The sequence below is a fragment of the Globicephala melas genome, chromosome 20 (genome assembly GCF_963455315.2).
Source record: "Globicephala melas chromosome 20, mGloMel1.2, whole genome shotgun sequence".
Classification (NCBI taxonomy): domain Eukaryota; kingdom Metazoa; phylum Chordata; class Mammalia; order Artiodactyla; family Delphinidae; genus Globicephala; species Globicephala melas.
This window is the reverse complement of record NC_083333.1, coordinates 30508683-30532731: the sequence shown is the minus strand read 5'-3', so window position 1 is coordinate 30532731 and position 24049 is coordinate 30508683. Positions and strand designations below refer to the sequence as shown.

At 54.0% G+C, this 24049-nt stretch overlaps 1 protein-coding gene across 2 annotated transcripts in view; it reads left to right on the top strand.

Moving 5' to 3' along the window:
* The window catches only part of USP36 (ubiquitin specific peptidase 36), a 33416-nt gene extending 13830 nt beyond the window's left edge, over positions 1 to 19586 (top strand). Inside the window, exons 7-21 of one of the 2 annotated variants that reach the window (XM_030837876.3) lie at positions 2327 to 2394; positions 2858 to 2928; positions 3607 to 3689; positions 4860 to 4971; positions 6914 to 7054; positions 7650 to 7750; positions 8704 to 8842; positions 11237 to 11902; positions 12503 to 12633; positions 14206 to 14793; positions 15203 to 15396; positions 17143 to 17244; positions 17953 to 18068; positions 18436 to 18587; positions 18814 to 19586. In XM_030837876.3, coding sequence (XP_030693736.1) covers positions 2327 to 2394; positions 2858 to 2928; positions 3607 to 3689; positions 4860 to 4971; positions 6914 to 7054; positions 7650 to 7750; positions 8704 to 8842; positions 11237 to 11902; positions 12503 to 12633; positions 14206 to 14793; positions 15203 to 15396; positions 17143 to 17244; positions 17953 to 18068; positions 18436 to 18567 — 2644 coding nt within the window. In that variant the 3' untranslated portion in view covers positions 18568 to 18587; positions 18814 to 19586. Of the gene's footprint in view, positions 1 to 2326; positions 2395 to 2857; positions 2929 to 3606; positions 3690 to 4859; positions 4972 to 6913; positions 7055 to 7649; positions 7751 to 8703; positions 8843 to 11236; positions 11903 to 12468; positions 12634 to 14205; positions 14794 to 15202; positions 15397 to 17142; positions 17245 to 17952; positions 18069 to 18435; positions 18588 to 18813 lie in introns of those variants that run through there. The other variant, XR_009560335.1, reaches the window with a different exon arrangement.
* The last annotated feature ends 4463 nt before the right edge of the window (positions 19587 to 24049 follow it).

Here is a 24049-nt window from a genome sequence, read left to right as displayed (position 1 = left end):
GAGTCCTGGACTCTGGAAATACAACTCAGGAGTCATATCTGGAACATCCTTTGGGAAAGTTAGTTGAGTTGTAGCCATGAGGATGGGAAACCTCTGTTTCAGCGGATGAAACTCTGATGTCATTAAACCTGACCCGTAGCCCGGTAAAGTGGTCTGTCTTTGGTGACCCTGCACTGGTTGGGAAGTGACTCTCCCCTCGGGAACACACGATGGCATTGCTTTTGCTTGTGTTAAAGGCCCTTTTTTCCCCTTAACGCCTGGGAATGTTTCTCGTGTTCTGCTTTATGTATTTGATGGTACGGTGCCCTTTCGGGTGCCGGGTTGTTGGTGTTCTCATGTCTCAGCCGCCCCCTCCCCACGGCTGCACCGCACACCCCCGCACCCCTGCTTCCTGTGCCCCTCACTCCATCTCCTTTGAGTCTCTCCTCCATGTGCCCCTCGAAGTTCAGTCTTTGTTTCTTTCCTGAGTTCAGTGAACTTTCCCTCCTTTTGGTCGTTTTATCTTAGTTTTAAGGCGTGTTCATGGTGTTCTTCCATCTCCCCACATGCTTGTTTGGGGTCTTCAGTTCAGCCTGGAGTTTGTGTCGCTGTCTTCTCCTGCTTCATGTTGCTTCCGGGGGGCTGATTCTAGTCAGGTAGGGTGTCAAGTCTCCTTCACCATTTTCTACCGCAACCGCCTTTGCTTCCGTATGTATCACGAGGATTTGGCGATTCGCTCGGCTCTTGCTTCGGGCGCCCCCTTCTGGCCACACAGCGAAGCACACGCTGGAGTGGGCAGCTTTTCCTCTGGGGGCAGAAGGGGCTTGTGCCCTCAGTATTTTTATGTTCCTTGTTCAGGACCCTGGTTTTCCCCTTCGTTCTCCTGCCCTGAATCCCCTGCTCCCCAAGGAGCCTGCCTGCCTCCTCCCGCTGAGTTGCTGCCTTGGGGGCTGCCTCCCAGCCACATCCTGTTGCCAGGACGCTTGGGAGCCTCACCTTATAGGAGGTGCCGCACAGGCCTCAGGTCCCCTCGTCCCTTCTCCTTTCCCTCCCTTCCTCTGGGACGCTCGGTGGGAGCGTCTGGGATAACTTTTTGATCTGGCTTTATTTTCCTACTTCTGGGTGATTGAATGTCTGCGCTGTCCCTGCTTCCAGCTGAACTGAGGGTGCGTCCTGTGTGGTCCTCTGGGCTCCTGTCCTGACGGGCTTCTGGTGACCCGGGGGGCGACCTGGAGTTCAGCAGCTGCATCACACCCAGAGGCTTTCAGTCTGCTCTGAGGTTATGTCCTCGCTAGTTTGGGGACCTAAAATGTCCCTTCTTTGATGAGTGGTGGTGACAGTATAGAAGGTAGCAGCTGATTTTTCTTTTCCTAACGTGCAGAATAAAAATCTGCTGACCCTTTGTTTGTCCCCCACGTGTTTTGGAGCTATACTCCTCAGTGCGTCTGGGCAGCGCAGCCATGAATAGTCGTGTGGCCTGAACAGGAGGCTGAGACCAGGGCGCCTGGCTCGCTCTGCTGGTGGTGGGAGGTGGCCGCCTGCGGAGGGAGGTGCCGGGTTAGCAGCGCGCACGCCGCCGCCCGCCCCCGCCCGGGAGGCAGAAGCACCTGCAGGAGGTGGTGGGCAGGAGACTGGGGCCTGGGTGGACACGGGGAAGCTCTTCCCGGCAGGGAATGGGCCTTGCCACGTAGTGCTTTTGTGGCCCAAAAGACCAAAAGGTTAGCTGCGTTTGTGTCCTGGAGGTCTCGGGGACTCAGGACAGTTGCAGAGGAGTGGATCAGATTCGGTGGGTTGCAAGCAAAACCAGGAGCAGAGGCTAGACATAGGGTATTGTTTCCAGAATCTTCGTTACGTGAGTCGCTGTGGGTGCAGGCGCTGCGCTAGGTGCTCTCTGGAGCTCTGCTTCGCGGCTCTGGGGCTGGGGGTTTGAATGTAGGTCTTCCGGACCCTAAAGCCCACGCCCATGCAGGACTGCTGTCCTGCTGAGAGGGTTCAGAGGGGGAGTTTGTCCCTGCTCACCCTGCGCTCCCTTTCCCAGAGGTGCGTGTGTGCGGTGCCCACGAGGGACTGTGGGGCTGAGCTGGAGCGGGGAGGGGTGGGCCGGGGGTGGGGAGACGTACAGGTCCATCCGGCCTCTTGCTCCCCGTGCCGTGGGAGGTGAGGCGGCGGCTGTGGGGAGCAGGCCTCGCGGGTCAGCGCGTGCGGAGGCCTCGGGGCGGAGCTGCCGCTGACCAGGTGGGACCTTTCCCATCCTCTCACTGAGCGGGTAACAGCACAGGGGCTGGCGGGGCTGCCGGCCTGCTTCTTGGCCCCTGTCCTCCCCCTGAAGGTCATAGCCTTTCTGCAGGTTGGATCGTCAGACGCAGGCTACGACTTTGGTCCATCAGATTTTTGGAGGCTATCTCCGATCACGAGGTAAGTGGAGAAACGTTCTCTGCCCCTTCTTGTTGGGGATTAGAGTATTAACCAGAAAGACTTGGTATTGGCACCCAGGCTGGCCCGCCAGGCCCAGGAGGCCTGCAGCCTGGCTTGTGCTCCGCAGCCCCGCCTGCTGCTTTGCTGGGGGCCCCGTTCCTGGGAGGGGGTTTGGAGCAAAGCATCAGGAGCCTGTGGATGCGGGTGGTGTTCCTTTTCCTCAGACTCCATAGTTGCTCAGATGTGGCCGCTGCCCTTGGCGTGGGAGTGAGCACCCCTGGGGCAGCTGGCCAGGCTGGGAAGGCACCTCGGGGTGGGCCCTCGTCTCCTCCTGAGCACTTCCCATCCCAAGATTTCAGGGGGCTGGTGAGCTGGTGGTCTGCCTCCAGTTCTCAGACTTGGAAACGGGGTGGTGCCCTGGAGGCCCTGCACCCACCCCACTGCCCCCCTTGTTCTCTCGCAGTGAAGTGCTCCGTGTGCAAGAGCGTCTCAGACACCTACGATCCCTACTTGGATGTGGCACTGGAGATTCGGGTATAGACCCTGTCATGCTGTTTCGTTTGCATTGGGACAGGGAGGCCAGAGGGCAAAGACCCCAAAGAACAAAAACCTATGAGGGCATGTGATCCAGGTAGATCAGGAAAGAAATACTTGGAGTCCTACGTTTTCGTGTATTTCTTCCTAGCCATTTCCCTCTGCGAGTTCTATTTTTTTCAAAAAGAAGAGGGAAAATAATGCAGTTTTGTGCCCTGAGGCATGAATGGCGGCCACACTGAGTGCAGGGCTCGAGCAGGGAGGCCCGGTGTGCTGCGGGAGCCTTCACAGCCTGCGTGCAGGGCTCGAGCAGGGAGGCCCGGTGTGCTGCGGGAGCCTTCACAGGCTGCGCATTCCGGAGCGGCCTTCCTTTCTCCCTGCTCGAGCTCTGCAGGAGGTGAGCTCACCTCAGCCTGAGGTCTGGACTGGACCCTCTGAGGCCTTGATAAACCCCCGGGGCTGTGATCCTCGTCAACAGAGGAGGGGTAACAGCCTGGCTCCCTGTTCCTTCGCCATGTTCTGACTCCCAGAAGGTGGCAGCTAGCAGGCCAGTTCTTATGCAAGTGAAATGTTGTGATTTGCTGCGTCAGCCTGAAAAAGACCTTACATTTGGCATTTCTGGAGAGTCAGCCTATTTCTTCCGCTCTTTGTTCTATTCCCTGTTTTTGTCCTTCTCAGCAAGCTGCAAATATCGTGCGTGCCCTGGAACTTTTTGTGAAACCAGATGTCCTGAGTGGAGAGAATGCCTATATGTGTGCGAAGTAAGTTTCGTTTTGCTCGCGGCAAAAAGATCAAGCCGGCCAGAAAGAAAATATGTCACCTAACCTGACACGGCTGCCGTCCCCTCCCTCCCTCTAGCCCTCAGAGGTGACCACTGTCCACATTTCTTTTTTTGGCCGCGCCTCACGGCTTGCAGGATCTTAGTACTCGACCAGGGATTGAACCCAGGCTGTGGCAGTGAAAGCGCCGAGTCCTAACCCTGGACCACCAGGGAACTCCCAGTCACTGTCCACATTCTTGAGTGGTGTAGATGTGTCTTAAAACTGAAAACCTTTAAACAACACAGATGGAGGGATAGCTGTGGTTGTCATAGCTGCTGTTTATTATGTGGCACTTACTCTGTGCTGGTCCCTGTTCTGAGGGCCTCGCGTGCACTCACTCGTGAAGCAGGGACTGTTATTACCCCCATTTCACAGGAGGAGAAAACTGAGGCACAGAAGTGGAGTGACTGGACATGGCCGTCGGCTCCGGAGGCCGTCCTGCCTCCTCGAAAAGCCGTGTTCTGTGGCTTCCGTTTTTGACTTGAGTTGTCCTCGGCATTTTTCCGTTTCAGCAGTTGTGACTGACCTCGTCCGCTTTAGGGTTGTGCAGTCTCAGTGTGTGGCTGTGTTACTTTATATCCAAGTCATTTAAGAGCTGTAATCACTAATGAAAGTTTTCTCACTATGCTTTTCAGGGGGATGATTCTGTGCCTGAACCCTGCTTTTTATCCCTCTCAGTTCACCTCCTTTGGCTCTAGAAGCTGTTCACTTTTGCCTCTGTCTTCTCCCCCTTCATTTCCTTGTCTTCTGGCTTTGTTTTCGGTGATTTCCTGCCTGCCTGTTTATCTCTTGGCCACATCTGCTCGAATTTGCTTTTCCTGTGTTATAGCCCAAAGTTACTTTTCCATGCATCTTCTTTAGTCTCCTCATTGGGAAAGTACTTTGTTTTTGCTTTAGAATCTCCACCTTTTCTCTAGTCCTGGTGGCCCTGCCGTAGCTTTCCTTTCCTTAAGTGGTGTTGATTGGTTTTTAGGGGTGCGGAGGGCACAGTCTCATTTAAGAAGACCCCTTATTTAAAGTGCAGTTCCTGATATTCTGCTACTGACCTAGTGTGAGGACAGCAGTCCTCAGAGCATGAGCTGATAGCTCTTCCTCTCCCCTTCCTCGCAGATGCAAGAAGAAGGTTCCGGCCAGCAAGCGGTTCACCATCCACAGGACGTCCAACGTCCTGACACTCTCACTCAAGCGCTTTGCCAACTTCAGCGGGGGGAAGATCACCAAGGTGAGCACTCACAGCGCCCAGGCTGCTTGGTCAGCGCTTTCTGAAAGATTCCAGGCTCTACTCCAGACTGAGTGGATTCAGATCCCTGGAAGACAGGGCCCAGGAGTCCACATTTTTGCAAAATCCATAAATGATCATTATGCAGTCAAGTTCAAGAACATTTTTTTTCCCAGCATCTTCCTGTGCTTGGGGTGTTCCTGCTGTAGAAGGTCTGGGTGGCCCAAGAAATCAGTGTGATGAACACTGTGCTCCATGTCCTGTTTGTCTCTAAAGCAGGTGCAGCTGCATGCCGTGCCTTTTTGTGGAGTGTAATAATTTACTTTTTTGCACAGTGGTGTTTTAATAGAAGATGCCTTGCCTCATAAGGGCCTGGAGATGTGTTCTCGGTTGGTAGAGCCTAGCTGTGTGGTTTGGGGCGAGGCACTTGTCTGAGCTTTCAGTCTTCTCACTGGCAGTGGTAGTGGTTAGGTCAGCATTTCCCAAACTGGTGTTCTGCAGAACGGTAGTATGGTACCCTGAAAAAAAGTGTTCCGTGTTCTGTGTTCAGCCGAGTTTGGGAAACGCCAAGCCCAAGTTAAAATAGTTCTTTTTAATTGCAGACCTTCTCAGAGCCTTTATTAAGCTGTGTCGTATTTTGAATCTCCAAGAGGAATTTACTAAACTCAGTTACCGAGGGAGTCACTCATTCCTCCGTTCTAACACTTGGGCTTACATTGCACCGTGCCGTGCGAGGCACTGGGAAATCAGTGGGAGATAATCAGTGCTGAATGAGGTCGTGTCGCTTCTGCCCTGAGGATCTCACGTTCCGCCATAAAATCTCCTGGAATTAGTTTTCCATTAGGACACAGTTTGAGAAACTGGTCTGTTTGATTTTGGCCCCATGTCTAGCAAGATTGGACTGGGGCTCCTGAGCCTATTGGGTGTGTTGGCTTTTGAGATTTTGAGATTGTCAATAGACAGGAAAAGATATGTCGGTTAATATCATGACATTCTGTTGATCCAGACAAACAGGTACCAGCTGTATGAAGCCCAAGAACAGGCAGAAGTAACCACTTGCCGTAGGACTTGGAACAGTGGGTGCTTGAGATGGGGGCACTTACTGGACAGAAGCGGGTTTTCTGGGTCCGTGTCTGTCTCTTGAATGGAGTGTAGGTTACCATCAGTGTACACTGGTCAGAACTCACCAAACTGTACTCCTATTTTCACTCTGTGTAAACCGTACTTCTTTTTTTGGCCACACTGTGCGGCATGCGGGATCTTAGTTCCCAGACCAGGGATTGAACCCGTGCCCCCTGCGGTGGAAGTGTGGAGTGTTATCCACTGGACTGCCAGGGAAGTCACTGTACTTCATTTTTTTAAAAGTCTATATGTGCACAGGCAGAAATGCAAGTATGTTATATCTGTATCATTCAAAGATCATGTTTGGTAATATTTTCTTATGAAAGATTGTTGATTTCTAAAATAACTTATGGCATGACCTGCATCCTGAGCTACTCCATTAAAATTTTAACCTGCTGTTTCAATTAGCCGTGTGGAGTCAGCACCTGTTTTCCTGAAGCCCTGACTCCCAGCGCTGTCCCCCTGTACTCCCCTTGCAGTGCTCCTGCATGGTGGCAGGGAGGAGAATGAACAACTCTTCTCCTTTCACATGTGGGACCCAGGTAGTGAGAGAACTAATTGGGATGCACGGCTAAGATAGGAGACCATAAACCACTTGTCAAGACAATAAAGTAAGAGTTTCTCATAGAAATTCCATAGAGTTTCCATAGAAAGACTGCACTTTTCTGCTTCTTTTCTAATCACTGACTAAGGGAGGCCCCCGCCTCAGCCTTGCTGTGTGCCCATTGCCCCACATTGTTAAAGACCAGCTGATGGAGAGGGCAAGGTGACCCTTACTCCCAATGGTGAATTGTAATTGCCTTTTCCTTGGCTTTTCAAACAGGATGTGGGATATCCGGAATTCCTGAACATCCGTCCGTATATGTCCCAGAGTAATGGTGAGCCTGTCATGTACGGACTGTATGCTGTCCTGGTCCACTCGGGCTATAGCTGCCACGCCGGGCACTATTACTGCTACGTGAAGGTCAGTGGCTCCTGTGTTGGTGTCAGGCTGTCTTAGGTGGTGGTACGCGTGCTACCTCCGGGGGGCAGGTTTGCGGTGCCTGTTTGCACAAGTCCAGATGTGACCTCTGCAGAATGTTTATTCTGTGGAAAGTGGCCGTGTTTTGTGGTTGTGTCCAGGTCCTGTTGTTGTTTCTTCGTGGAGTGCAAAGACGTGTTTTAAACCTGTCTCACCAGGATCTGTCCCACTCTTGGCCTTGCGATGAGACACTGGAGGGGGGCTGCTGCCAGTGCCCTGTCCTTAGACCCCCTGGAGAAGTCTCAGAAGGCCAGATATTGGTGGGAGAGGCTGTGCTGAGCAGACCTGTCAAAATAGCCTTCCACAAGGAAGGCTCGCATCTTTTGGGGTGCCAGGAAGGAAGGGGGACTCCAGCACACTCAGGGGCACATTCAAAGTTAGAGGGATACTTGACATTTTATGAAATCATTGCTAGTTAGTTCATCAGCACTGGGATACATGTGGCAGCTAAAAGGTTTTTTCCTTCCCTTGTTAAAAGTAAGGATCGCAGAAGTGTTGATCGTTGTGTTTTGTTTCGTCCACACCCTGCGCTGCTCAGGCAAGCAATGGACAGTGGTACCAGATGAACGACTCCTTTGTCCACTCCAGCAACATCAAGGTGGTTCTGAACCAGCAGGCCTACGTCCTCTTCTACCTGCGGTAACCGGCTCCCCACCCCCACCCCCCAGAGCGCTCGCCTTCACTCTTATCTCGCCCCGACCGGCCTCCCTGGCCTTTCCCTGCATGAAAGTGACTGGAATTCTGCAGGAGGGAAGCTCTTGGAGCAGCTCTCCTGCCAGTCAGGTGTCGTGGAGAGCGGCCACTGGGAAGGGCACTTAGATCACGCCCACTTGGCTGTTGAGTCAAAGCCAGAGCCTGTGGGAAGGTCAGAGCAGGAGTCCATCTGCCCCACAGTGAGGTGGCTTTGAATGTAAATTGGAAGGTTGTCTATTACATCATTGCCCCACATTAGATGCGTTCCATCTGGCTATCGGCTGGCGTACAGACCTGCCTCTGGGGAAAGTGATCCCGGTGGGCAGTGAGGTAGGTTGTCAGGGGGTAGAGGCTAAGTAGTCAGAGGGTGTAGGCCTTTGGAAGGTGCCTCTTCTTGGGACTGATTGTCACCGACCTGGAGGATGAGGATGTGGAGCAGGGAGGTGTTTTGCTGCTCCAGGATGGCTTTCTGATAGACTGAGACTCTAATAATCTCGGAAGAACTGAGTAATTTGCTCTTTGCTTACATTGAGCAGAATCTGAGGCTGCGTAGTAAGTTCTCATGGTTTAAGGGCGAAGTCAGCTTCAGAGAAGCATGTTGGGACAGTCATGGTTCCCTCTGGCTGTTTTTCTGCCTTTGCCTGTCTTTTTTTATTTATCCGTGCAGCATGGCTTGTGGGATCTCAGTTCCCAGACCAGGGATTGAACCCGGGCCACTGCAGTGAAAGCCTGGAATCCTAACCACTAGGCCACCAGGGAACTCCCTGCCTGCCCTTTTCTTTTAGGAATGGAATTGTAACCTTGACTTCTGTATTCTGATTCCTTCTCACACTCAGTTTCGGTAAAGCCTCTGCGGCTTTAGTAAGGCACTCCCTGACTTCGTTCTCTTCCTTTGACAGGATTCCAGGCTCTAAGAAGAGTCCTGAGGGCTCCATCTGCAGGACAGCCTCCTCCCTTCCCAGCCACCCCAGGGTGGTTCCAGACCACAGCAGGAAGAATATCAGCAATGGGACCACATCCTCATCAGTGACTGGAAAGGTACTTGTTTAAGAGGATCGATGTAATCATTGCCGTTCTTCGTGCCTGTGCCTCTCAGGGGATCGTGGAGCCCCCAGACCTCTTCGTGCTGGGGAGCTCGGCCCGATGGAAGGAGAGTGCAGACAGCAGTCCTGCTGTATTCCACGTTCTTTCTGAAGTGGGTCACGGAGCCAACAATGGTGAGAAGGAAGAGGGGGACAGTGATGAGAAAACCTGACTCAGCAAATCAAGACTTAGAGCTCCCAGTGTGTCCCCACCTTAGAGCAGCTGCCACGCGGAAGTGCAGTGACAGGTTTCCCAAGCAAACCTCTGGCCTTAAGCATCTGGGAAAAAAATATTTTATCCGCACATTTTAATACTAAAAATGTCAGTAGTTTGTACCAGTGTTAATTTTCTGATTTTGATAATTATACTGTGGTTATGCTAAGAGAACGTCCTTTGTTTTTAGGAATACTCGTGGGTGTGTATGGAGGTAAAAGGACGTCGTGTCTAAAATTTAACTCATATAGTTAGGAAAATATATACGTACGTACGTACACATGTATATATGCAGAAGGAGAGAGAGCAGGAAAGCTAATGTGGTAAAGTGTTAACAATTAAGGAATACCCTTGAAGTTATTTTCGTATGTATTTGAAATTTTGTACTAAAAAAAGTTAAGAACTCAGTTTTATTAATAAGATAATAGCAGTTTCCTTATAACGTAATTCGTAATTCAAAAATAGAACGGCCCTCTCTGTTGACTACTTCTGTGATCCTTTCCCTTCAGTCTGAAGATCAAATCCAAACACAGGCTGCCGGGGCCTTCACATGTCTACAGGGGTTTTAGTCATTTATGCAAATCTGTTTCCTTTCCAACATTCAAGAAAATAGAAGCTGAAATAGAAGCATTAGAGTTGACGTAGCAATGACATGCCATGACCTGGTTGCGAAGGTGGTGGTCACTGTGGCCAGAGCAGGAAAGCCAGAAGCCTTGGGTATTGCTCAGAGGAACAGCGACGGGCATGGGGGTGCCTGAGGGCGAGCATGGCCCCCCCCACGCCTGCCCCCCACCCCACCCCCTGGTCAGGCCACCGCAAGGCCTCTTCACTGACCCTGCGTGTTTTCATCATGAAAATAACTTCCCAAATACACTGCAGTTGCACAAAAGTTATTTTACTCTAGGTAACATTGTGTAAGTTCCATGTACTTAAGTGCTCAATAAGTGAACAGGTTTTGCAGCACAGCGGGAAGATTATTCATTTTAGGAAGAATGCTAATAAAGAAATAATGGCCTAAGTGACGTAAAACCAGTCTGTTGCCTGTGCAGAGGGTACGGATGTTTAAGCGATTCAAAATAGTATCAAATTAGCAAGTGTTTTGGGAAAAAATTGTTGCCGGCAAGAGTACAGTAAGTGCAGTGTGGCAGTATGCATCCTAATTTATGAAAATATTAACAGCCTAGTAATGCCATTTCTAAAAAATTAGCGTGGAGTACTAAGTACAGAAGAAGATTCAGTCTTTTTTTTTTTTTTTTTTGGCGGTACGCGGGCCTCTTACCGCTGTGGCCTCTCCCGTTGCGGAGCACAGGCTCCGGACGCGCAGGCTCAGCAGCCATGGCTCATGGGCCCAGCCGCTCCGCGACATGTGGGAACTTCCCGGACCGGGGCACAAACCCGTGTCCCCTGCATCGGCAGGCGGACTCTCAACCACTGCGCCACCAGGGAAACCCCCAGATTCAGTCTTTTGACCATTCCTTCAGCACATAGTCTCTAAGACCCTGACCTGGTTGGGGGTGGAGGTGGCATGTCGTGGTAAACAGCACCAACGCAGGCCTCGGGGAGCATTTCGGTGAGTGAGTGGCGTAGACCCAGTTGTGACGGTGCTATGGAGAAGGATGGGGCACTTAGCACCTTAGTGGTCATGTCAAGGAGACCTGGAGCCAGTCTGGTTTATACTCTTCATGCAATGAGATGGTTGCTAGTCAAACATTAAAGACCTTTGTTGATGGGCCAGAGTACAAAGGTGATAACGGCATATGGTGAAACTGAGATGCTCCTGTGCACCTGTGTCAGAAGAAAAGCCCAAAGGGAGAAGACACCAGCCTATTAATGGAGGGTTATGTTTAGGTGATGGAACTTGGTAAATTTTTTCCCTTTTTATTTTTTTGTATTTCTCAAATCTTGATGAACATGTACTGCTTTCGTAGTAAAGGTAATTATAAAGAGGCACACCCGTACGTGCGCAACTCAGAAGATACTGCAGAGAAGTAACAGTATCTGTCTCGTGTGTCCGTGTAAATAATTTGTCTAGAGTTGCCCCTCAGAGCCCCTGCCTGCTGCCTCCTTGTGGGGCCCCCGCCAGCCGGCTGTGCTCCCTCCGGCTTTGACCGCCTCCTCTGCTTTGCTCCCCTTTAGAGACCAGACCCTGTGACAATGAAGAAGCCTCAGACCCCTGAAGAGCTCGGGGTGCCCGTTGCCAGGAATGGCTCTGTGTCGGGCCTGAAGTCTCAGAACGGATACACTCCTCCCAAGCCACCCCTGGGGTCCCCTTCCCCCAAGCCCTGCAAAACGCCTCCCCACGTGCCGACTGTTCTGGATGAGCCTGGAAAGAAAGTCAAGAAACCAGCCCCCCTGCAGCACTTCTCCCCACCGCTCAAAACCTCCCCGGGGCCCCCCGGCGCCGGCGAGCTGGGCGGCAGCAGGTGTGAGGGCCGCAGGCCCGGCTCCTGGGACGGCAGGGCCACCCTCTCTACCTCACCTCGGCCCCCGGCCGCCAGGACCGCCAACGGGCTCAGGCCCAAGGTGGGTGATGAGGGTCCAGCTGCCGAGAGGAGGGCCTCCAGCCCTGAGCACCCTGCTGGTGGTGGCCCCGCCAGGCCCCCCCCGGCACCCCAGAGTGGAGCCGCCCCTCCTGGCGATTCTCAGGGAATCCACTCTGCCGGCCCCGCCAAGGTGCTGCCGGCCCGAGAGGACGCGGAGCTGGTGAAGGCCAAGTGCCCTGACCTGAGCAGCGCCTCCCCCGAGCCCGCTAACACCATGTCTCCTCCGCCGGCCAAAAAGCTGGCCCTTTCTGCCAGGAAGGTGGGTGTGTGGGAGGGTGTCGGTCGGGGTTGGGGAGCGGGTTCGATTGTAGTTTGGGGGGTGGGGCGGCAGCACAGGGGCATTTGGCCGCCCGAGGAGCTGAGACGTTGGGTGTCCCTAGGTGGCAGAGGGCTGTCCAGGCGCAGGCAGGTTGTGGCATCTCTGTCATTGGATGAGGCCAGTGGCCGATAGAGGGTCAGGGCCACACAGCTGTCCTCTGTCTCCATCTGTGGACAGATGTCCTAAGGGAGCCTCTGGGAACGGGCCCCGGCAGGGAGCTCTGAGCGCGGGGACGCGCGGGACACGGGCTGGCTGGCACCTCTGTGTGCACCTCAAAGCTCCGTGATGTAATTGTCGTACTGAGATTTTTGTTTAAACTTCCTTCGTTTTTTCCTTTTTGTTTCTAACCAAAAACACTTCTGATTCTTCTTCTACCATTCTCCCACCCCTCACGCCCCCTTTTTTGTTCTTCTGTCCTCTCATCCTTCTTTCTGGGCTCTTTTATTTTTTATTTTATTTTTATTTTATTTTTACTTTTTCTCTTCACTCACGGCAACCTTTTTTAGAGCACCAAGTTTTTATTTATGTCAATAACTGCAGGCCAGCACCCTGCGGAGGGCAACCGGCAATGACCTCCGTCCACCTCCCCTCTCTCCATCCTCCGACCTCACCTCCCCCCGGAAACCCACTCACCCTGTCGTCGCCTCCACGTGGCCTGTCAGTACAATCCGGTAAGCAGGACGGCTGCTCCTCCCCCATGGGGACAGCACACAGGTCTGCCCGGTGTCTCCTCTGTCCTCCTGCTGAAGGAGCTTCAGTGGGGCAGAGGCGGCTTGGTCTCTCAGGCCCTGGCTTTTTTACTCTGTCTTCATCTTCCGTCGTCTGCCACGTGCTCGTGGTGATGCGTGTGTTGTGAGCTGATCTGCCTATGGCCCCCCAGCCCCGTGACAGGACCCTGAAGTGGAAGGGGGGGGGGTGTTTGAACAGACCATGCGTGAGCTCAGGGTCCTGTGCACTGGTTGTGTCTCCCAGCGGTGCTCCCTGGCTTATCTCGGGTGGAGTGGGGTCTGTCACCCTGGCCCTGAGGGCCTCCCGAGGGGACTCAGGCGCCCCCCGTGCGCTGCGGAGGCTGCTGCGGGAGGCGAGGTTCTTTGGGAGCTTTTCAGGCTCCTGCGGAGATGCCCCCCTGGAGGTTTGGGCTGTCGCCTCCTGGCCCGCTCCGTACAGGGGTGCTCGTGTTCCTTTGTGAGTCCAAGGCCAAAGGCCCAGAATTACTGATAAACGGCTTGTTTGAAGGCTGAGGGGCTATCAAGGCCTTTGGCAGCTGGGGAGGGAGGAAGGAGCGAAGGAAGATGGGGCGCGAGGACGTGGGGTGGTTTGGGCGGGCTTGGCGTTGCTGCGGCGCCAACGTGCCCTCCCTGCCCTCCTCGTTCGGGGCCCCGCTGTTCCCTTTGTCCAGCCCCGCTCCCGCTCTCAGTCCTGGCACGGGGGTTTTGCACATGCTAGGTCCTTAAACATCCAAGACATTTATTGGGTATTTTTTCTTTGTTTCTTTGACATATAACTTTTTTTTTTTTTAATTCCAGAAAACGCAGAGTAGCGTGATGTAGTAGTGCAGTTTGTATGTTGCCATCAGTTTGTTGTCTAGTTTAGATGATGTTGAGACAGTCCTGTTTCATTAGCAACCCTTGGAGATGGGTTTATTGTCACACATTCACAGATGAGAAAATTGTGGCCCAGAGTGGAAAGTTGACTTTTCCAAGGTCGCATAGCTGGCAGGAGGAGATCCAAGAGTCTCACTTGATTTGCTCTAGATCCTGCCCTTTACTTGTCTTGCTGTATCATCTGACTGGAAAGTCTGTTTCCCTGATTTTCCTGAACCCCAAGTTTCAGAGGAAAATCCTTGAAGGGTAATAGTGGAAGATGCGTAGGCTCATAGCCGCCTTTCTTATAAGACTCACCGCCTGTGCTCAGACACCTGATACTTGCGGAGGCTGGACATTTATTGCTTAGTGGAGGTTTCCTCCCAACACATTTGTACTGAGAATCTGAAACATTAGGGTTTGCAAAAGTACTTTGAACTGCCTGGTGACAAGAAACTAAGAGATACGTAACGATTTTTATTAACTTTGATCTTAAGATTTGAATTTGTTAGCATGTATTTTCTAACGTTCGCTGAAATGTACATATATCTGAGGTTTACAGGCGAAAGTCTTTTAAAATCCTGACCTGTGAGGGAAGGGGCCGAGGGAGGACAGGCAGGGAGAGCTCAGCCTGTCCTCACTACCTGACTGTCCCTACAGGGCTGTGTCACCTGCTCCGAGACCATCCAGCCATCTGAAGCCCCCCCTTGGCCCCCACTCCCCGTCACTGTCCAGCAGCCCCCCGCCTCTCGGGACATCAGACCCACAGAGCCACTCGCCCGCCTCTGCGCCCCTGCCTCAGGTCAACGGGGGCTTCCGGGCCCCCTCACACCAGCTGCCAGAGGCCAGCGAGCCCCCCCAGGGTCTCTGTAAGAAGAGGAAGAAGACCTGCGTGGGAGAGACCCAGGGCCAGGGCTCAGAGGCCTGCACGGCTGTGGCGGCCCCTCCAGGGCCTCCTAGGAAGAGGAGGAAGAGGAAGAGGAAGCACACGGGGAACACGGACGCCTCCCCTCTGCAGGCGGGGCGCATGCCGGGGCCACCCTGGAGCCCCGCGCATAGGAAGGAGGGTCGGGCGGAGCCGCTGGTGGGCAGACCGGAGGAAGAGGGCGGACAGCAGCCGGGGAACGGCTGGCCCGTGGGATGCGTGATCGACGGCCACCGCGTGAGCCGCAAGAAGAGGAGGAGGCAGGGAGCTGAGGACCTTGGTGGAGAAGACGGCCTCCGCCGGGACCACCCACCTCGGCGTGGGTGAGAGCCGGGAGCCCTGCGCCTCCGCTCACACACAGCCCACTCCCAGTGGGTGCTGTCTGGAAATACAGGCGCTGCCCGGCCCTCTGGTACCTGACTGTATCGTCAGGTGTCCCAGGCGGGTGGCGAGTGGAAACAGCGTTCCGGACCTGGCCAGCCCCGTAGGTGCTGGGAGGTCCCGTGACCTGGGCCGGGCCGCGCTGGGGTCCTGTCGTCCACCTTGTGGGACTTGCCTCGGATTAAAAACGCATTTGTGTGCTTTTCTGGACTGTGGCCGTGGGCAGGTCCTGGTCAGGTTCGGGTGGAGTCTCCTGGGGCTCTTCTGGAGGGCTGAGGCACGTGCACCAAAGTTCACGGGGTATCTGGGCCTCAGTTTGCTAGGAGCTGACTGTCAACTCTGACTTCCTAGGAGCTGCTCTTCCTCAGATGTCGTCCAGCCAGAGGCTATTGCAGCATCACCAAGGAAAAAGAGAAAGAAAAAAAGGAAGCAGGAGTCACAGCAGGAAGTAGAAGAGAATGAGCCTGAGGGCCAGAGGGGCTCTGAAGTCCCTGGGAGCAGGCCAGGGACAGCTGTGAATGGCCAGGCTCCCGGAGGCCCCACAGGTGTGCACTGGGCCGGGAGGGGACGCCAGGGGAGCAGGGGGTGGGAGCCAGCCTGCCCTGTGCTTCTAGAGGCAGGTGCGGTACCTTGGGAGGGGCCCGCTGGAAGACCTCTTACCTCTGCCCTCGTGCCAGCTGTCTGCCCACTCGGGCCTCCTGACCTGGCAGATCGTTCAGCCCAAACTACCCCGCAGGAAAAGATGGGGTACATGTAAACTTCACACGTTCTGTGAGCGCAGTGTTTCTTCTGGTTCAGGGCTGTTCCCATCTAAACCTTCCCACTGGAATTACTCCTGGGCTGCCCAGCCTGGCGTTTTTCTTTGCCACTTGAACTTGCAGCATTGGGTTCAGAAGCTCACCTCCCTCTGCCTCTCTTTGTAGCCGGCCTTCCTGAAGATCGTGTGGCCTTTTGCAGTGGGGTTCTGTGTGCTGTGGCCGTGCCTGGGCTGAGGCCTCCACCAAGCGCCTCGTCCACTTTGTGTTTTCTTTTTCCTTAGTGGGCCAGCCCGTTTCACCAGGCTCTCCTGGTGGAATGTGTCTGTTAAATGAGGGGAGAGAAGGTCCTCAGCGCCTCAGGAAGGGGCCCCCAGGTGAAGGATCGTCTGGGGTCTGCTGTTTGTGCTTTGGGGGCACACTGGTTCCCGGGGATGGGTTTGTAGTTTATCAAACTCCGGAGAAACGAATTCATGAATAAACACGGAATTCCATTAATTACACGGCAAAAGCACTAACTGCTAGGCAGTGAGGAATGGCCACTTCAGGCAGCCCGTGTGTCATTGGAGAAAAGGCTGCAGAGACCGGCTGTCGTCAGACGGGGTCACTTTGTGAGCACGTCAGCCAAGCGGGAGGTGCTCCCGGGCCCCAGGGCTCTCCGCCCAGTGCAGAGCAGGAAGTGCGCGGCGGGCACGCCCAGCACCCCGTGTGTTTGTTCATGATCCCAGAATTGGGGCAGGCATTTGTGACCCTAAAGAGGCCAGAGCCCGGGTTGCGGGTGGCTCCGCGTGACCACCGGGCCCGAGCTGTGCTGAGGAGCGGCTGGAGAGGGGGTGGGGGACAGGCCGGGGGCAGACAGTGGACGCTGTCCTGCTCAGAGCACTGAGCCTGAAGGGCACCAGGTCATTGCCAAATTGACGGACCAGAGAGATGAGGTCAGGCTTGTGTTTAGGGAGGTGAGTCTATTCTGACAGTTGTGGGTGGTTAGGGGGACTGGGCAGAGGCCAGGAGCAGCTAAGACGTCGTTTCTAGAGCCCTGATAAGGGGTGGTCAGTGCTGTCTGTGCAGATGTCCTTGCTGGCCAGGCTCTCTGCGGGCAGGGCGGTGGGAGCTGCCCTGCGAAGCTGCGGTGGTGGTGGTGGTGGTGGTGGTGGCGGCGGCACCTTGTCCCTCCAGTTCGCGCTGCTCCGGTTTCTGCCCCTTCCCTGCAGGCGAGGAGCCTCCATGGGGAGCTCCCGTCCCTTCCTCCGTCAGACCGAGGGCTCACTGCTGCCTGTAGGTTTTTTGTTTTGTTTTCAGTGTTCAGGTTTTCATCTTTTGCAGAGTTGATTTGGACCAATAACCTCTTCTCTTGAGAAAGAATAATCGTTAACTCCCTTGTCACAGGCAGGCAGGCAGGCAGGAAGAGCTTGCTTTTACACATTCTCTAAAGAATTTGTCCTTAGTAAGTTCTGCAATTCTGTTGTAAATAAAAGGTGTACGAGTGTTTCCTCGGTGGTTTATTTTTAATGTATGTAAATGTTATTCTGATTGCAGGGCTGGGACAGGCTCCTCTTGTATCCTGGGACAGAGAGAGAGAATCCGATGTGGTCCAGGAATTGCTCAAATATTCATCTGATAAAGCTTATGGGAGAAGAGGTACTGGTTTTGAGACTTGATTTCTGTCTTCTGCAGTTGGCTTATGAGGAGCTAGAGAGGCCTGAAAAAGACCTCCTGTGTTGAGCCTTGTGCATAGGAATTGCTTGGCTCTGAAGATGGGAAGAGGAATGTACATGTCTGTTGTACCCCCTCTGACCCCATTGCCATTGTATGCAGATCAAGAGCCCTGCAGGCGGGTTTTGTCTGCGGTGGGGATCCAGAGCAGCTTCCTGCTGGGCTCTGGGAGCCGGGGAGAGGGCAGAGCATGGGCGTTTGGGCAGGGCAGGGCAGGCCAGCCAGGGAGAGCATTAGAATTCCAGAGTCGGGGCAGGCAACAGACCGAAAAACTCATCCAGCACTCATGCTGTAAGTTTTTATTTAGAACATTATTTTTCTAATTCGGACTCGGAGAAAGAACGCAAGATCTTTGTTTCTCAAATGAGGGCATGGGCTTAAAAAGAACTAAATATTCGGGGTTAACAGTGTTTGCTTTTAAGTGACGGGATCACTGACTGGCCTACACACCGGAGACCACTCTGTTCCTCCCCTTTTCCTTCTCTGTGTATCCATTTTCACCAAAAGGTGGCACTGAAAACTTTCTGAATAATTAGGAGTAGACCAGCCTATTTTGTAAACTTCACCCTTGAAGTAAATCCACAGGGCAGCCAGGTACCCACACAGGTCGCAATGCCAGTGTCTGTCTTGCAGTTTTGACGTGGGACGGCGAGGTGTCAGCTGTCAGTCAGGACGCCATTCAGGACAGCAGGCTGGCCCGCATGGCCACAGTCATTGACGACTGGGACGAAGAGTTCGACCGAGGGAAGGTGTGATGCGTGGTGGCACCTGGCGGGGGCAGAGCGCCGCCGCGGAGTAGCTCAGCTCGGGGGCCGCTGGGGAGGACTTGGATTTTCAGGGCTGTTTGAAGGGGCAGCAGCACTACAGAGTGGCCGAAGGCGAGACTGGAGCCGCGCTGCCCGGGTTCAGGAAGCCTGTGTCCTCCAGTCACTCCTGCTCCTCCGTCAGTGAAGTGGGGGTCGTGGGGACACCTTCCGTGGGTCACTGGAGTGTCAATCTGTTAGTTCAGGTCGCATGTTGAGACTCGTGCTAGCACGTAGTAAGCACTTGGAAAGGAGCCCCCGGGACCCGGGGGAGCCCTTTTTGGGAATTATGACACTGTGATTCTTGACATAGGAAAAGAAATTGAAAAAATTCAAGAGAGAGAAGAAAAGAAACTTCAATGCCTTCCAGAAACTTCAGAGTAGACGGAACTTTTGGTCTGTGACTCATCCAGCTAAGGCTTCCAGTCTCAGCTATCGCCGCTGAATTTGGAGCTGTCAAGATGGGTCAGTTTGTGCGTGTGTGTGTGTGCAGTCGTGCATGGGCTGTGGTGTGTACAGTGTGGAGTGTGGTGTGCACACACCGGTCACTTGCAGATTGAGGACCAGGCTGTTTCCAGGCTCCATCTCGTGTCAGTGGCGTTGCCTGTGTTGGACGCGCTCTCCCGGGGTGGTGGTGGGACTCCTAGGGTCTCGTTTCTCTCCCTCAAGAATGATGTTCTTTGCCTCACAGCCTCCAGAGACGCGGTCCCTTCCCGGGGACCGTCTATCTGGACTGAAGAGCCACTTGCCGAGGACTTGCTGGCTCTGTCGGCTCCAGGCCTGCCATGGGGGACGGCCCGCAGAGGCCCCGGGCTTCTGTGGATCAGGACCTCTGGTGACACAACACGCACTGTGACAGACACGGGGACTCTTAGAGCAGGGGGCAGCACAGCAACTGGGACCTGAGATGGGGCTGAGCGCCCTGTGATGCTGTCCTGGGGCTGCGGGGGACGGCAGGGAGGACGGCGGCTGCGCCTTCCCAGTGTGACCTCGAGCTCCAGAGATGATGGCGTGCAGCCAGTTGCTCTTCTCGACGGGCCCTCCGTCCCCCACTCCTGGCGGCTGGCACTGCTAGCTCATCCTGCGCCTCCCGCTTCCTCAGGTGGGGGCTCTGTATGCCTTACCTGTTCAGCCTCAAGAGAGTCGGCGGCGCCCCGGGCCGGCCCCACGCCGCTGCCTCTCCCTTTTATGGAATTGCGGGGCGGGCAGCCCTGCCAGTGCATCTCTCTCTTGCAAGAAACTCTAGACCCTCTCTGGAGAGCAGGTGGCTGTAGTGGGGCAGGTTGGGGGCCGAAAAGATGTGCCGACACATCTGCTTCTCAGGCTGCTACTTGTTCCGAGGTGGCTTTGCTGGACCCTGCCTTGCAGCTGCAGTAACCCGGGGGTCCTTACTGAGGTGGTGGTCTTGGGGTAGATTCTCTGTTTATTTTACTACTTGATATAAAACATTTATTTTTGACCAGGCCTGTGGCTTCCATCAGCAATATGTTTCCTCTCCCTAATATGCAAATACTGGCTTTGTTTGCTCAATTTTGTGAGTGCTTTTTGAATTTAGATGATTGTATTACTCGAGAAGATCACGATCACTCTTTTATCTTGTTCAAGCTGTGCTGCGAACTTATAATTTAATAAATACGGAAAAGCCTCAGTGAGGTGATACTGTCCAGAAAAAGGACGCATGTCCCAGCGGTAGAAGGTATGGAAGTAAATCTGAAGATTATCCCTCAGCGCACGTCCATGCTTCCTCTCCTCTTGGTACCGCTTCGGGTGGGAGTGGACCAGTGCCTGGTCCTGTCCTTCGAGTGGTCTTCTCAGCCTGAGGCCCGATGCACTTGTCTGGCCCCCACTTTCTTCCTCACGGAGCCTTGCCCTTTGCTCTGCTGCTTGTTCTGGGGCCTGGGGGATCCTGGTGGTATCGAAAAAGCGTTACATTTTTTATACGGGGAGCTATGTTAATTTTTTCATGTGGGTCGATCTTTATGTTTTTTTTCTTCCTGTTTTTGTATTTCTCTTTAAAAAGTTGGGGAGAATAATACTAGTGGCCTGCGCTGGGGCTGCTCTGGTCCCAGCAAATGGGAAGCAGGCTCTGCCTGGACTGGCCCAGGAGCCTTTTTGTCTTCTACAGAGGACTGATTCCTGCATGTCAACCACACCTTGCTCAAAGCTGAGGGGCCCACCCCAGTGCCCTGTGGCTCTGTCATTTGTCATCTCAAGAGGGAAGGCAGGTGCCTCCGTGGGCAGGGTTTTTTTCTCTCTTGAGATGTTGACATCCATTCCTGCGTGAACTATCTCCCCGACCATATTTTTAACATGTTCTGTAGCTGAAAAAAGAAAAATTCAGTTGTTTGCTAGCACAGAATTGATCTCTTTTCTCTCTCTCCCTCTTCTCCAAACAAGTCTCTTCCTTCCTCCACTATATAACTATAAAGGCTTTTCCTGAGGAGAACGTACCCGTTTTCTCCTGGGCAGGGATGAGCACTGGCCTGACCCTGCAGCATTTAAGTATCACTGTTAAGTAGACAAGTCCTCCCATCCCACGGAGAATCATCGGCCAAACTGGGAGGGAAAGGATAGGCCCAGAAGACGAGTCCAGATCCTAGGTGTCCGTGTATAAAGCTTCTATAGTGGCAGTCTTAGACTTTGTTGACTTAGAACATGGGTCTCATTTAACTCACCCCTCCCAGTGGTCCTGGGTCCTGTCACTCCCTGACCCTCGGCTGAGGGCCTGCGCACACGGGGCTGGGGGCCTGCTCACACCTTGGCCCCGTGTGCGCGTCGAGTCCACGGCACATGACCTGCACCTCCGTTCCAGGGGCTGAGGGGCCCCAGATGTTGTCAAGATCTCGGTGCAATAAAACAAGGAGTTTTTGTGAGTCCTGCCTGTGTCTTTGTTTTTTTCCCCTTTGACTTATAAAAGGTTCACCCCGACCCCAGTCTGCTGTCCTAGTTTGCGTGTGAGGTTGGCCTCAGGCACTTTCTGGTCACTGTCCGTGAGAGGGAGTCAGGTGCCTTTAGCAGTCTGTGCAGCAAAGCTTAGAACAGGTCTTTGTTAAGAATAAAGGGGGAATAAAGAGGTTTATTTGAATGTCTTAATACATTGTTTGAATTTAAGAAGGGAGAAATCCTTTGAAGTGACTCCTTGAGCTTTGAGGGTGATTTTCAATGAGCACCAGATTGAAACTTGGAAACAGTATCATTCCACTGAGGTTTGTTTGAAAATTTTTTGAACCAAATGGTTGGACTTCTGCAGGGAAAGATGAGGGAGAAATCAGGTTTTGCTAAACTGAGTTTTCCTCACAGTTGGCAGGGACAACCCAGGCCTCCGGTTTGGGGACCCCCTCCTGAGCCTGGCTTGTGCACAGCGGTGGGTAGGGCACGGCGATGTGGTCAGTGCCTGTTCAGTCTCCCCTGACCCGAGTGGGCACGCCCAGCTGCTGCTCCGGCCACATACCGGAGGCCGTGGTGAGGAAAACTCATCTCCTGTGTGGACTGGAATTCATTGTTGGTAGAGTGTAATTTGGACTCACGTGGACATTGCAGCTCTTGTCAGGCTTGACGGGAACAGGAGGGGCAGGGTCTGGCTGATACCACACGTCCTGGAAGTGGGGTAAGGCCAGGAGGGGGCACAGGTGTCTGCAGAGCGCTTCATGATCCCGCAGGTGGCAGGAGCAGTGCCTGTGAGTGGGTGACAGGAACTAGTGTCGTCCCAGGCAAAGGCAGGTTTCCGTCGAGTGGGTTCTGGTGCCCGAGCTCCGCGGCTCCTTACTCCTTCCTTCCCTTCAGTGACACCCCACAGTGCCCCACCCAAACATGCTCCTCAGACACGGGGACTCTCTATTCCAGTCACTGTGGGGGGTGGGGGGGTGGTTGGCCGGACAGCTCAAAATGAGGACAGCAAAGTAAGAACAGGTGAGGTGAAACATCTGCTGGACCCAAACCAGAGGGGGTGCTCGGCAGGTGGGAGAGGGTTTGGGGTGACTGATGTAGTTCATGGGCCTGTCTCACCAGCGGAACTTGTGTCCAGAGGTTCTGCATCACCGGCTGGGAGGCAGCTGGAGTTGATCCACTACATATCTGGGCACAGGGGTCATACAAGCAAGACCATAGCTTTTGCGTGTTGTTACTGGTTCCCATCAGTAGCAACATGGTTCTGGCTGCGTAGAAGTTGAATAAGGCCAAGTTTCCCACTGGCAGCCCATGGTCTCAAGCACAGAGCTGCCGGCTCCAGTGGGAACCAGGAGGAGGGCGTGCCAGCTCTGCCTGGTGTGGCCTCGGGGAGGAGGGGAAGCTGTGAATGGGGAGTTGACAGGTGAGTAGGCTCCAGCTGGTGGGGCTTGCTTGAACGACCCTGTCAGGTGACAAGGCAAAAGCACAGGATGCTTCTCCACGGATAATTTCGGTAGGAACCTTTCACGCCAGCCTTTCTTTGTGTGTCTTTCGGATTACAGTGAGTGCCTGCGGTATCGTCAGCAAGGGTCTACAAGGTCTGATTCGCTGTTTACACACCCAAGGCTGATGGCAGTGTGCGTGCAGGCCAGGGGCGGGGGTGGAGAAGACAGGTGAAGATGACCAGTCCAAAAGGCTGGCCAAGAAGTGCTCATGTCTGCAACTATGACATGGTAGTAACAGAAGAGGTGGGGCCACTTTGGTATTCAGAGGTGGAATCAAGAGCAAAGGTAACATAAGGTGGAAGGTTCAGGGCTGGGGGAAGACCTCTGGCTTGGGAAGTCAGCTGAGTGGTAGGGCACGTCACACCAGAGAGGCAGGTGGGTGACAGATTCCAAGGCTGTGATGCAGCCAAGCCTGCGTTATCAGAACAGAATGGGGAGACCCACAGGTGTGAGAAGGAGGTGACCAGGGAGCACGGAGTCTCCCGATTAGGAAAAAGTGCAGGACACCTGGGGAACCAGGTGACCGTCCATTAGAAGCTCGGCCAACCTCGGGAGTCAGGAGCGAGCAGTGAAAGGCTGGCTGGTACGATGGAGTGAGGAAGGCCAGGGTTCGAATCCTGCCCAGTCTTGGTAGCGTGGACAGCCTCCATGTAGACGGGACCTAGGTGAAGCTAGGTTCTGGTAATCCCAGGCAGCTTGAGGATGTATCATGTGACACCTGGTGAGAACTTAGCGGTGTGGTTCTCTCTCTGCCTTCCGGGCCTCATGGCTGGTCACCTGCACTGGCTCCTCCCTTTAGCCCAGGCTCGTGCCTGGAGGAGCCCCTGCTGCACAGACTCTGCTTAGCCCAGCTGCATCCTGCTCCTTCCTTCCCTGCTCCTGCATCAGGACCGGCTGGTATCGTCAGGGAGGACCATCCAGCTGCCCAAAGCAGGTTGCCATGCTTCATTAGGCTCTGTCTCAGGGGGCCCCTCTCTCCCACCCCATTAGTGGCTGTTGCACGTCTGTGCCCTCCCACCGCCTGTGTGCCCCTTACCCTTGGCAAATGATTTTCATCCCACTGCAAGAGTTCCCTCCCACTGCAAAATAAACAGTGAAACACCAGGAAACCAAAACCATAAGCAACTTCCCTCCCTCTCCATGTGGTCTATTCTCTCTCTGACCTAGCGGTTCCAACACTCACGGAGCCCAGAATCACCTGGGAGAGTTATTGAATACTAATTTAATTTAATACAAATGTGAAGGAAATGAGACTCTCGAGAGTGAGGCTTGGGCAAACCCTTCCCGAGTGATTCTACCGGGCGGGCGGCGTGGAGAACTGCTGTGCTAGTCCTGGGTTTGAGAGAGGGTCAGAATCACCAGGGGGTTGTTAAAACACAGGTTGCTGGGCCCCATCCCCCGACATTCTGATTCAGCAGATCTGGGGTGAGGTCTGAGAATTTGCATTTCTAACACGTTCCTAGGGGATGCTGAACCCACTGCTGGGTGGGGACCACACTCACAGCTCTGATCTAATGGTTCTTACATGGGATGGTC